The 12315-nt window shown below is 49.9% G+C and overlaps 1 protein-coding gene across 1 annotated transcript; it reads left to right on the forward strand.

Moving 5' to 3' along the window:
* Positions 1-879: 879 nt before the first annotated feature.
* Positions 880-12208, forward strand: Plk1 (polo like kinase 1). The gene is made up of 10 exons (XM_076840397.2): positions 880-1317; positions 1929-2097; positions 2873-3017; positions 3873-3966; positions 5342-5561; positions 9810-9965; positions 10947-11024; positions 11217-11371; positions 11467-11649; positions 11847-12208. The coding sequence occupies exons 1-10, from the start codon at positions 919-921 to the stop codon at positions 12051-12053; spliced, it is 1806 nt and encodes a 601-aa protein (XP_076696512.1). The 5' UTR covers positions 880-918; the 3' UTR covers positions 12054-12208.
* The last annotated feature ends 107 nt before the right edge of the window (positions 12209-12315 follow it).

The raw sequence follows: 12315 nt of genomic DNA on the forward strand, positions 1-12315 counted from the left end.
TTCTTCCAACCAGCCATCCTCCCCCTGACCAAGAAATTGGAATGTCCACTGGGAGGTAGGTCCAGCAGTGAGCCAGCATCTTTGGCTGTGTTTGTGTGTGTTGCTTCTTGAACTTCACCACGTGTAGGAATCACCTGGGCAGCCTTGTTTAAAGGCAAATTCTGACCCTGTAGAGCAGGTAGAGCCTGAACAGTTGTCTTTGCCTTTCTAACGAGCTCCCAGGTGATGGTAATGCTGCCACTCCCTGCACTGAACTTCAAGTAGTTGCTCAGTAAACAGGGACACAGAGGGAGCCATTATTTGAAGTGGGGGGTATGTGGAGGATTTGCCTTGAAAGGTGCATTAAAACAGGACAAGCATCCCGTTTTTACTTAGATTTCAGTTTGTTTAGCCTGGGTTGGCAGAGAGCTGATGATGGCAGTCAGGTACTGTCCTAAGCCGCCTCGTCGTGCTGCCAGGTCTCTGGGCTTTAAGAGTTCCAATTCCAGAAGACGGGAGGCGGAGGGAGGAAGGTGTTAGGAAAAGCCACCAGGAGGAGGCGCGAGTGAACTGCAGGAGCTTCCCAGGCCGCTGGAGGCAAACCCCAAACCAACTGTCCCCTCCCGGGGCTGGGTCTCCGCTTCCCCACGCGGGGTAGGGTTTCCCAGGCTATCACACGTGCAGGCTGTCTGCGGATGCTGTCAATCAAGTTTTCTAAGGGGCTGGATACGGAATTAAAGGCGGCTGCGGCTCTGGTCACTCCCATGGTGCCGCGCGCCGGGCGGGTTTGGATTTTAAATCCCCGCGGCCAATCAGTGGCGCGTAGGCTTTTGTAACGTTCCCAGCGCCGCGTTTGAATTCGGGGAGGAGCGGAGCGGAGCGGTGCGGAGCCGAGCCTCTGCACCCACCCAGCCAGGTCTGCTGAGCAACTCTGGGAACATGAGTGCGGCAGCGACTGCGGGGAAGCTGGCGCGGGCACCAGCCGACCCAGGGAAAGTCGGGGTTCCGGCTGCTGGAGCCCCAGCGGCTGCTCCACTAGCGAAAGAGATCCCCGAGGTCTTAGTGGACCCACGCAGCCGGCGGCGCTATGTGCGGGGCCGCTTTTTGGGCAAAGGCGGCTTCGCCAAGTGTTTCGAGATCTCGGACGCAGACACCAAAGAGGTGTTCGCGGGCAAGATCGTGCCTAAGTCTTTGCTGCTTAAGCCGCACCAGAAAGAGAAGATGTCCATGGAGATCTCCATTCACCGCAGCCTGGCCCACCAGCATGTCGTAGGCTTCCACGGCTTTTTCGAGGACAACGATTTCGTGTTCGTGGTGTTGGAGCTCTGCCGCCGGAGGGTGAGTGTGGCTGCGGCGGGGGCCCTGGAGCTGCCTGGGGGCTCCGGTTGGGGTGTCCGGACCTGGAGGTGCTGGGAAAGAGTTTCCCGGAAAGGGGCGCTTGGGACCCGGAGCTGCTGGAGGCTGCTGGAGAGTGGGTGCTGGGAACCCTCGAGCTGGGAATGGAAATGGGCCCTGCTCTGGAGCTGCTAGGAAGGAGGTTCCGGCCAAGTGGTCCAGTCCTGCTGCTGCTAGGAAAGGCGTCTCCTGGACGCGAAGTGTGCGTTGGGCGGTGCAGGAGCCCGGCGGCTGCTGAAGATTCCTGGGTCGGGGGCGCCGCGGGCTAGAGCTTCCGGAGTGGGCTGGGTCCGGGAGAGGGTGCTTGGGGCCGAACTTCTGAGCTTCCGGAGAAGATCGGGAGCCTGAGGACTCGAGCTTCCAGAGGGGGGCTGGAGGAGGGACCGTAGGAAAGGGGGTGCTGCAGGCGACTGCAGGGTCCTGGAGACGGCGCGGGCGGGGGAGGATCCGATGGGAGAAACCTGCCCAGACCCTTCGGTCCGCCAGGTTCCGGGTTCGTCCAGGGCTCCTTTGCCAGGTAACCCTCAAGTCCGCCGCCTCCCCTTCTCCTCCAGTCGCTCCTGGAGTTGCACAAGAGGCGGAAAGCGCTGACCGAGCCCGAGGCCCGCTACTACCTGCGGCAAATCGTCCTGGGCTGCCAGTACCTGCACCGAAACCGGGTGATTCACAGGGACCTCAAGCTGGGCAACCTCTTTCTGAACGAGAGTCTGGAGGTGAAAATAGGTGAGATGCTGGTGGAGGGGGCTCCACGCCACTGTTGTCACGGTGGGAATGAGCAGGTGCCGGGAGAGGGTGATCAGGAGGCGAGGGAGGAAGAGGATTGTGGGAAGGCTGGGCTCCTGTCGCCTTTAGATGTCTCTTTAGTCTAGAAGTTTAAAACGGAGCCCACAAGCCTGAGTCTGGCCTTCAAGATGCTTCATTTGTATGCCCCCGACATGGTGTCTTAGAAAAATAATTTGAATTGGTTTCTTATTTGGGAGAGGTGCTTCTGGAGCGCTGGGACAGCACTCTACCACTGAGCCACTGCCCAGCCAGCTTCCATTCTTAAAATTGGGAGACATGGCCTAAAAATTTGGATTTGGAGCTTCTTTAAACTGGAAGCTCCACTATCACAAGGGCGGCATTCCCTCAGGGCACCTGTGCTAGGCTGAAAAGCAGGTGTGTCTCATAGATTCTCCCTCTGGCTTGCCCCTGTCCCCACCTCTTCCTGTCACTGCCTTACCAACTTGCTAAGCAGCTGTCTTAAAGGGTATTCCTTTAATCCCCAAAGGATTGCTCTGTCAATTCCCTTTTCTAAGAGGAGAAAGGTCAGCAGGAGGCCCTGGTCCCTGTGGCCAGTGCAAGGAGGATTCTGGGTAAGCCTTCCTGCCCAGGAGGAACAGAGGCTTGTGGGATCAAATGACTCTGTTGCTTGATGGGCAAGCCTGAGCCAGCTGTCTGCAGTGATAGATGGCAGAGGCTGGCATCTGAGTACTCCCTCTTCCTCCCTCTGTCCCAGGGGATTTTGGACTGGCAACCAAAGTGGAATATGATGGGGAGCGGAAGAAGACCCTGTGCGGGACTCCTAATTACATAGCTCCCGAGGTGCTGAGCAAGAAGGGGCACAGTTTCGAGGTGGATGTGTGGTCCATTGGGTGTATCATGTAAGTTGGGAGTTGGCTCCGGCCCTATTTGGCCTCAGAAGGAGCCCTTTGAGACATCCGCCTGGCTGCATTCATCCTGTGGATCTCTCTGCCTTGTGGAAAGGCTGCCCCCAAACAACACCTTATTATCATAGCTTTCCTCATCACTTGGATTCCCATGCCCTGGGCCTTAGCTCCAGGGAAGGGGCTGGAGGCCTCCACAACCTTGCCGTGGCCTCTGAGACCAGCAGCAACAGCAGCATCAGCTGAAAGCTTGTTAGAAGTGAAGAATCTCAGGACCCAGACTATACCTACCAAATTGGAATTTGGATGTTTCCTTTGCACAGTGAAGTTTTAGAAACTCTGATCAGCACGGGGTGGGAGGTTCCTTGATATCTGGATCAAGCCTAGCAGAGAAGGGTTAGTGGTGAGCAGAGGCCTGGGCTTTTTTGGGTGTAATCTGTTGTGTTGTTGTTGGCCTGGGTACTGGGGGGTGAGATGTGGGTTGTAGCAATGGCTTTCAGACTTCTTTGCAATGGAACTTTTTTTCAAATAAAACCGACAGACCTTCAGTACAGAGTTACTGAACATGGAGCTGCTCCTATAGGAGCAGGTAGTCCACCTACTGACCTGATGTAGATGGCCTGCACCCTCAGGCCCTGGATCACTGCAGGCTAGAGGGGAACAGTCCCTGACTCCCTGGAATCCAGGTCTGGTCACTTGTATTCTACTGAAGGCTCATCCTAGCTATTGATCTTGGGGCTGCTAAGCAGAGTGTGTCCAAAGGATGCCTTCTCTTCCTCTGGCCCTGAGGCTACTTCTGCGTTTGCATTTTTGCCTGAGAGGCTTGTGCTTAATCTGACTTTGTGCTTACAGGTATACCTTGTTAGTGGGCAAACCACCTTTTGAGACGTCTTGCCTAAAAGAGACCTACCTCCGGATCAAGAAGAATGAATACAGTATTCCCAAGGTGACTAACAACACTTTAGCTTCTGGAGAAAAATAAATTTAATTTTATTTACTGAGCCCAACTCTATACTGAGGACAGAGATAGGTCTAGGGGTCCACGGGGCATAGGGGATGTTTATCTGAAGTTGTCTCCAGAACTTGATGCATATGTACATGTAAGCATTTTTTTTTCTAGTGGAAGTTTGTAGATTATTGAAAGTAGATAGAAAAGCTATGTAAAAAGAAGGAAAAAATTACAGGAGACAATCAGGCAGATGAGATGGCTTCATGCTTTGGAAATGGACCAGCTTAATTCAAATGGACTCTTCTGCTTAGCATCCAGGTCACACCTGGCCAGTGTCTTGACTCTGCTGAGTTTCCCATTTATAAGGTGGAGGGACTGCCTCTGGAGCTTCTCAAAGAGTACTTGCATTCAGTAAGCGCTCACTGAATTGTGAGCCATTGTGAATCCAAGGGCTTTGCAATGGGAAAATGGTGTCAATTTTCACAGCCACTGGCACAAGTTTGTTTAAAGGAATAGCCTGTTTCAGAGGCTGGCACCTAGCCATTTCCCCAGTTTGGTGTCCTCAATTTGTGACTTGCTGTCTTCAAACAATCATACTCGCCACTTAAGTCCACCCTTGTTGAGTCACAAAGAGTTCATTATTAGAAAGACAGCAAGGAATGACCCAAGGTGACCAGATTCCATGGGTGGGAGTACATCTCCACCTCTTGCTGGGTGTGTATTCTTAGGCAAGGCCCTCACCCTCTCTGTGCCTCTTGTGCCTCTGTGTGCCTCAGTGTCCTACGCCCAGATGTTTTTGTGAGGGCAAATGAGTTAATAGACAGGAAGCACTTGGAACACTTTCCTGGTACATAGTAAGTGCAGAATCGGTGCTAAGCCCTTCCTGTGCATTGACCCTGTGCTAGATTGTATCCCATTGAATGTTCTCAGTGGGGCTCCAGGCTTGGGACTGTGTTCCCATTTTACAGATGCAGATGCAAAGGCATTAGGAAGTCCAGATTACTTGTCAAGCTGGTACTAAAGGCCAAAGCGGAGATTTAAGTGCAGGTCTTCGAACCTCGAGGCCTCTTCTTCAGTGCTCCTCTAGTGGTGAGCAACTTTAAGTGTACAAGGGCAAGTTCAGGAGAGAAATTATGCCAAGTTAATCCTGAGTCTCAAGGGGAAGGAAACAATCATACTCGCCACTTAAGTCCACCCTTGTTGAGTCAGCAGAGCTGATTGTGGAGAACTTGGCATTGCTCTGGACTGCTGACCTGTGGCATCCTTGAGACTAGGGGCCTGTCTACACATGGGCTGGTCCTGCAGGCCACCATGGCAGTGCTGCATGTGGGGTCCCTGTCACATCCTGCTTAAGGCTTGCGCTCTGTTCCAGCACATCAACCCTGTGGCTGCCTCGCTCATCCAAAAGATGCTCCAGACGGATCCCACTGCCCGCCCCACCATTCACGAGCTGCTCAATGACGAGTTCTTCACTTCTGGCTACATCCCTGTCCGTCTCCCCATCACATGCCTCACCATCCCACCAAGGTTTTCAATTGCTCCCAGCAGCCTTGACCCCAGTAACCGGAAGCCTCTCACGGTCCTCAATAAAGGTAAGCACGGTCAGGGTAAGCCAGCAGAGCCCAGGATTTAGAGGCATGTACAGCTTGCTGTCTGGCCTCCAGACCTCGGGTGTGGCATGGGACTGGCCCTGATCCAGAAGGACCTGGTGTCCTCCTGCCCCAGGGCTCTGTCAGGAAAGCAGACCTTAGGGACTTGGCTGGATCAGGGTGTCGGGCTCAAGAAGAAAATGGCTGAGCCCACCAAGCCTGAAAAATACTTTTGGATCACTGTGAAAAGTTCCCCTGATCACTCTTGCATGGCTCATTGAGAAAATATGAAACATTTCACATATACACCCAGGACATAATGCAGTAGACCCCCTGGACCCACCACTTAACACTCGCACAGATCTTGAAACATTTGCTTCATCTACTTGGTGGTTCCTTTGAAGTGTTTTTAAAGTGAACTCTAGCACTCCACCATTTACCCCTAAAACTTCAGTATGCGTCTCTTTAAAAGGATGGACATTTTCTTACAAAACCACACGCCATCACAGAGACTGTCTTTGCTGGGTCCTGTCAGAGGGTGGAGTTAGGAAATGCATATTTGGGGGGAAACCTTGTGTTTATGATATTTCTGATTTTATCATCTTAATGTTTTATTTTTATATTGATCAAGCTTATGAAAAGATGGTAGACAGGACTAACTCCTATACTTTCCTTTTCCCCAGATCCACCAATTACATTTTTTCCATATTTGCTTTGTCAGTCTCTCTCCATGTATCTTTTCTTTTTTTTTCTGAGCCATTTGAAAATATCTCATATACATCTTGTCCATTGCCCTTAATAGTTAACTGTATAGTTCCTATAAACAGAGTCTTTTACAAACCACGGTACCTGGCAGACACCATTATCAAGTTCAGGCCTTTGAACATGGATCCAATGTTGCCCCCCACCCCCAAATGTCATAGCAATTGTCTTCTCCACTTTGGAGTTAATGTTTTTCTTTGGTTAATTTAAGTGTCTGATTCAGACAAAAATGTGTTACATTTTTTTTTTCTACTTCTGATTTTTATACTTGGATGTATTTCTTAAGTTGAAAATCTTAACATAGTCCAAATTTTTGACATATATAAAGTGGTTCCAATGTTCTCAAGTTCTGCTTTGCTTAAACTATCCTTTGTGAAATATATTTTTTTAAAAGTAGCTTGAAATACTTTGTTTCTCTGTGTGGATATGTCACCATTTTAATACAGAACTTAGAACTATTTCAGTTTTTGGCTTTTAGGGATTACTTGCTTGCTTTTAAAACTTTTTTGGAATTAATTTGGGGCTTACCTAGAAGAGTTACAAAATAAAATAGAGCAGAGTCCCATAAGCTCTTCATCCAGTTTCCTCAAATGTCAGACTCTCGATTAACCATGAAACAGTTATCAAAACTGAGACATTAGGGCTGGGATTGTGGCTCAGTGGTAGAACGCTCGCCTAGCACAGGTGGGACCCAGGTTCGATTCTCAGTACCACATTAAAAAAAAAAAATCTAAAAAAGGCATTGTGTGGTCCATCTACCAAAAAAAAAAAAAAAAAAAGATATTCTCTCCTCTCCTCTATTCTCATTCTCTTTCTCTCTCTCTCTCTCTCTCCCCCTCTCCCCCTCTCTCTCCCCCTCTCCCCCTCTCCCCCTCCCCCCTTCTCCCCCTCCCCCCTTCTCCCCCCCCCTTAAAAAAAATGAGACATTAGCTTTGGGACAATACAGCAAACATCAGCCTTTCCTTGGACCCATCAGTTTTCCCATCATACCCCTGTTCTGTGCCGTTCAGGACCCCACTTGGCACTTAGCTGTCGTTGCCACAGTCTCCTCCAGCCTAGGACACAGCCTCAGTCTGTCTTTCGTGGTCATGGCCCTTTGAAAAGCACTGGTGAGGTTATTTCCTAGAATCTGTCTTTTTTTTTTTTTTTAACTGCTTCATTTATTTTTTTTTAATTATTAGTTGTTCAAAACATTACAAAGCTCTTGACATATCATATTTCAAACATTTGATTCAAGCAGATTATGAACTCCCATTTTTACCCGTATACATATTGCAGGTTCACATCGGTTACACATCCACTTTTTTACATACTGCCATACTAGTGTCTGTTGTATTCTGCTGCCCTTCCTATCCTCTACTATCCCCCTCCCCTCCCCTCTCCTCCCCTCTTCTCTCCTCTCTCTACCCCATCTACTGTAATTCATTTCTCTCTTGTTTTTTTCTAGAATATCTTTCAATTTGTTTTTCAAGATTATACTTACTATTTAAGTGACTAATAGAACTCTCCCTGCCCCCTAATTTGATTTCAATGCTTCCTTGAGATTACATTGGAGTTGTGCTTTTTTTGGGCAAGACTACTGCAGAATTGATATGTTCCTCTTGTTGTTCTATCTCATGTTGGATTTTGTTTTTTTTGGTACCGGGGATTGAACTCGGGGCATTCGACCACTTAGACATGTCCCAGCCCTATTTTGTATTTTATTTAGAGACAGGGTCTCACTTAGTTGCTTAAGGGCCTCACTAAATTGCTGAGGCTGGCTTTGAGCTCGGGAGCCTCCTGCCTCGGCCTCCTGAGCCACTGGGAGTGTGTGCCACTGGGCCCAGCTTTTTTTTTTTTTCTTTAAATTGGTGATGTTAATCTTGACCACTTGGTTAAGGGGGCATCTGATGGGTTTCTTCATTGCAAAGTTACTATTTTCCCTGTATCATAATAAGTATCTTGCAGAGAACTATCCTGAGACTATCTTCTTTCTCCTCAAACTGTTGCCCATTAGTTTTTGCCTCCATGTGTGGATTATACCTGCAGCAACTATTACTGTGTATATTTTTTTCTTTTTGTGATGCTGGGGATTGATCCTGTGATGCGCAGGCTAATACTCGTATGCAAAAGCTGATTTTTTTTTTTTCTTTCTTCCCCCCCCCCTTGCCTTTTACATATCATTGATTGGATTTCTTCCACAACGAAGTGTTGTCCCTTCTCTTCCATTTACGTAGTTATTCATATTAGCAGTGGACTCATGGATCTATCTTATTCTTCGGGCTAGCATACTATTATTTTAAGGATCACTTTTTCTTTTGTTTTTAATTTGAAATATTTAGCATTTAAAAAAAAAAGAACTTACCCAAACATAGAGAACTATGATGAATTTCCATGTATTCTCACTGCTTTTCAGTGGTTATTAACATTTATTTATCTATTCTACACACTGCCCCTCACTTGTTCATTAGGGTTTTTTAAAAAATATTTTACTAGTTGTTGATGGACATTTATTTAATTGTGGTGCTAAAAATTGAACCCAGTGCCTCATATATGCTAGGCAAGTGCTCTACCACTGAGCCACAACCCCAGCCCCTTCCCTAGGGTTTTTTTTTTTTTTTTTTTGAGAGAGAGAATTTTTTAATATTTATTTTTTAGTTTTCCGCAGACACAACATCTTTGTTTTGTAAATGGTGCTGAGGATCGAACCTGGGCCGCACACATACCAGGCGAGCGCGCTACTGCTTGAGCCACATCCTCAGCCCCTTCCCTAGGGTTTTTAAATCCAATCTCTAATTCTTATTACTTCACACTGAAGTCTCCATACTAGCATAGTGTTTTATTTATTTATTTATTTATTTTTGCTATTTTTGAAAACTTTGGTTTACATCTTTGGTTACATCTAGGCATATAAAACAAATTTTTTTTTTTTTTTTTTTTTTTTTTTTTTTTTTTTTTGTGGGGGCGCACATTTGTTTTAAATTTCTTTGGGCTTACTATTCACTCCTGAGAAGAATTAATATTACATTTTAACATTTCATACGTATCTAGTTTCAGTATTATATAAATTCAGTATTGTATAAAACAAATTTTAAGGTGGAAAAATCTTACATTTTCATTAAGTTGCCTACTAAGTCCATGAATTATGAGTTCTCAGCCCTGGGTCTTTCTGGATACCGAGGATGCCTTTAATTCTTTGCCTAAAGCGCAGCAGCTCTGAGCTGTAGGTGATTTCAGGCTGTCTCCCTAGGTGATAGGTGATGTCCTGCGAGGCCACGCTGTTGGGTCAGAGGCCTGAGTGCCTGAAGCTCTGTGGCCTCCTGGTGAGCACCAGGTGCTGTCACAGGAGCACAGCAGCTGCTCTGATAAGCGAATACTGACTCAGTTTCCCCAATGCAATGGTAGCTACAAGCTTTTCTCTGGGAAGAGTGCCAGCGGTGACGGCGGTCCTGTGTCCCCGCCTACGACCCACCCCATTTTGTGCCTAGCTAATGACTGTCGACTTCCTAGGCACGGAGAAGCCCCAGCCTGATCGTCCTCGGGAAAAAGAGGAACCAGTGGTTCGGGAGACGAATGAGGCGGTCGAATGTCACCTCAGTGACATGCTGCAGCAGTTACACAGTGTCAATGCCTCCAAGCCTGCAGAGCGAGGGCTGGTGAGGCAAGGTGAGTACTGCAGGGCCCGGGTCGGGGAGGGGGTGCTGGGGCCACCTGGAGGAGCAGGGAAAGTCAATAGCGTCTGACTCCCTTTGGTTTCTGTTTCCTGATGATCAAAATTTAAATGAGTGAGCCTGACACCCAAGGCCCTCAGGGTGGGGCCCCTGTGGCCTTTTTCTTACACTAAAAGTATTCCACCTTCTAGCATGCCAGCGTGTATGTCTGTGCATGCTGTTCGCTTCCTCAGTGGATTCCCAGCCTTCCCTCCAGAAACCGAGACCTAGGCCCAGGGCTTTAGTTCCTTCTGCTTCTGCTCCTGCCCCTGGAATGCGCTTCCTCCCCACATCTGCGAGCCTCGAACTCTTGCTGCTTCCAATGTCTGCTCCACAAACATCTCCTGGCACCCACTGCTGGCCCTCTCAACCCTTTACCTGCTGGGTAGTTAGTTATCCATAACCGTTTCACCCAGCATATTCCAAAATTCCCAGCTTTGCTTAGTGCGTTTAAAATAATTGTTTCATGCACTGAACGTAACAATTTGGTATATTCGGAATTGTGTATTTGCTCAGTTTTTTAATCCAGTTAGGCACTGACTTTTACCATGAGAGAACTTATGGAGTTTGTCCATGTGTTTTGATTAATCCCCCCCCCCCCCCGCCCCCCCAACCTCACATGTGAGCTCCGAGGGCCAGGGTTTTGTATCTTGCTATCTCCATGAGTTCCCACCCCAACTCCTGGTGCGCAGTAGGCTTTCTGTGAGAGCCAGCCTGCTGGAGGGGCGGAACTTGTGCATTGTGTGATAACTTGCCAGTTAGATGTGTGTGCTGCCACTTGTCTTGGCTTGTTGGTGGCAGAGGCCCTGCTGTGCCTTCTCTGGGGCCCCAGGCCCTTGGACAGAGCAGTGGGTGCTCAGCAAGCTTCCTGGGTGTGAGCTCTGAGTGGGTGGGGGAGGAGACTGGTTCTGATCAGTGGTCTGTCTGTCTGTTGCAGAGGAGGCGGAGGATCCCGCTTGCATCCCTATCTTCTGGGTCAGCAAGTGGGTGGACTACTCCGACAAGTATGGCCTCGGTAGGTCTCTCCCAGAATGGGGGGTGGCTCAGGTCAGCCAGTGACCCTTGAAGTTGTTACAAGCTCTGGCCTTTTGTGGCTCCCAGGTCCCCTTCTCTCAGAACTCTCCTGTCTGCATCCCAGGCCTCCCAGTTCCAGTCCCCAGTCCCCCCCTTCCTTCCCTTTTCTGAGGTCTCCCTCCCCCTGCCTTAGGGTATCAGCTGTGTGACAACAGTGTAGGGGTGCTCTTCAATGACTCCACGCGCCTCATCCTATACGACGACGGGGACAGCCTGCAATACATAGAGCGCGACGGCACCGAGTCCTACCTCTCCGTGAGCTCCCACCCCAACTCCTTGATGAAGAAGGTGAGCTGAGCCCCTGGCGGCTCTGGGTGGCCGGGGGTGGGCCGCTGCGCAGGATAGGCTCCGATCACAGAAGCCATTCCCCACTCTCCCTCCAGATCACCCTCCTGAAGTACTTCCGCAATTACATGAGCGAACACTTGCTGAAGGCGGGCGCCAACATCACGCCACGCGAGGGTGACGAGCTCGCGCGACTCCCCTACCTGCGCACCTGGTTCCGCACCCGCAGCGCCATCATCTTGCACCTGAGCAATGGCACCGTGCAGATCAACTTCTTCCAGGTAGGCGGGGCAGGAGAAGGGTGGATGCGGGGGGGGGGGGGGGGGGGGGGGGGGCGCGGGAGTGTGGGTGTTGGTCCTCGGCTGCAGGCACTGGGCGGGGAGCCAAGAGCGCTCCCCCTCCCCCAGCTGCGTGCCTTCCTCCCCATCCCCTGAGCACCCTGGCAGCTGGGATCTCCTGCCTCCCTTCCGCCTTCCAGGACCATACCAAACTCATCCTGTGTCCGCTGATGGCAGCCGTGACCTACATTGACGAGAAGCGGGACTTCCGCACGTACCGCCTGAGCCTGCTGGAGGAGTTCGGCTGCTGCAAGGAGCTGGCCAGCCGGCTGCGCTACGCCCGTACCATGGTGGACAAGCTCCTGAGCTCGCGCTCAGCCTGCAACCGCCTCAAGGCCTCCTCCTAGGCCTCCCCTTCTGGACTGACGCCTCCTCACTCCCACCAGCTCCGGGCCTGTGCTGGTTGGCTCCCGTGGGCAGTTTCTGTAGTGTGCCCCAGCCCTGGGGGCTGGGCAGGAGCCCCGTGGCCCTGCAGGTGGGGTGTGTAAGTTATTTTTGTACATGTTGGGATGTGGGTTCTGGCTCCTGCTCACTCAGCCCACCAGATGAATTGCACAGAGAATTTCTATTGAATCGGGACTGCCCCCTTCCTCGGCTTTATAAGCATTA

Source organism: Callospermophilus lateralis, chromosome 19 (genome assembly GCF_048772815.1).
Source record: "Callospermophilus lateralis isolate mCalLat2 chromosome 19, mCalLat2.hap1, whole genome shotgun sequence".
In the NCBI taxonomy this organism is placed as follows: domain Eukaryota; kingdom Metazoa; phylum Chordata; class Mammalia; order Rodentia; family Sciuridae; genus Callospermophilus; species Callospermophilus lateralis.

Bases quoted from the DNA above. Each gene is read 5' to 3' on its own strand.
- Plk1 (XM_076840397.2), top strand. From the start codon at position 919: ATGAGTGCGGCAGCGACTGCGGGGAAGCTGGCGCGGGCACCAGCCGAC. The intron at 3,967-5,341 runs GTGACTAACAAC...GCTCTGTTCCAG, and splicing joins ATGAATACAGTATTCCCAAG to CACATCAACCCTGTGGCTGC. The intron at 11,025-11,216 runs GTAGGTCTCTCC...CCCCTGCCTTAG, and splicing joins CTCCGACAAGTATGGCCTCG to GGTATCAGCTGTGTGACAAC.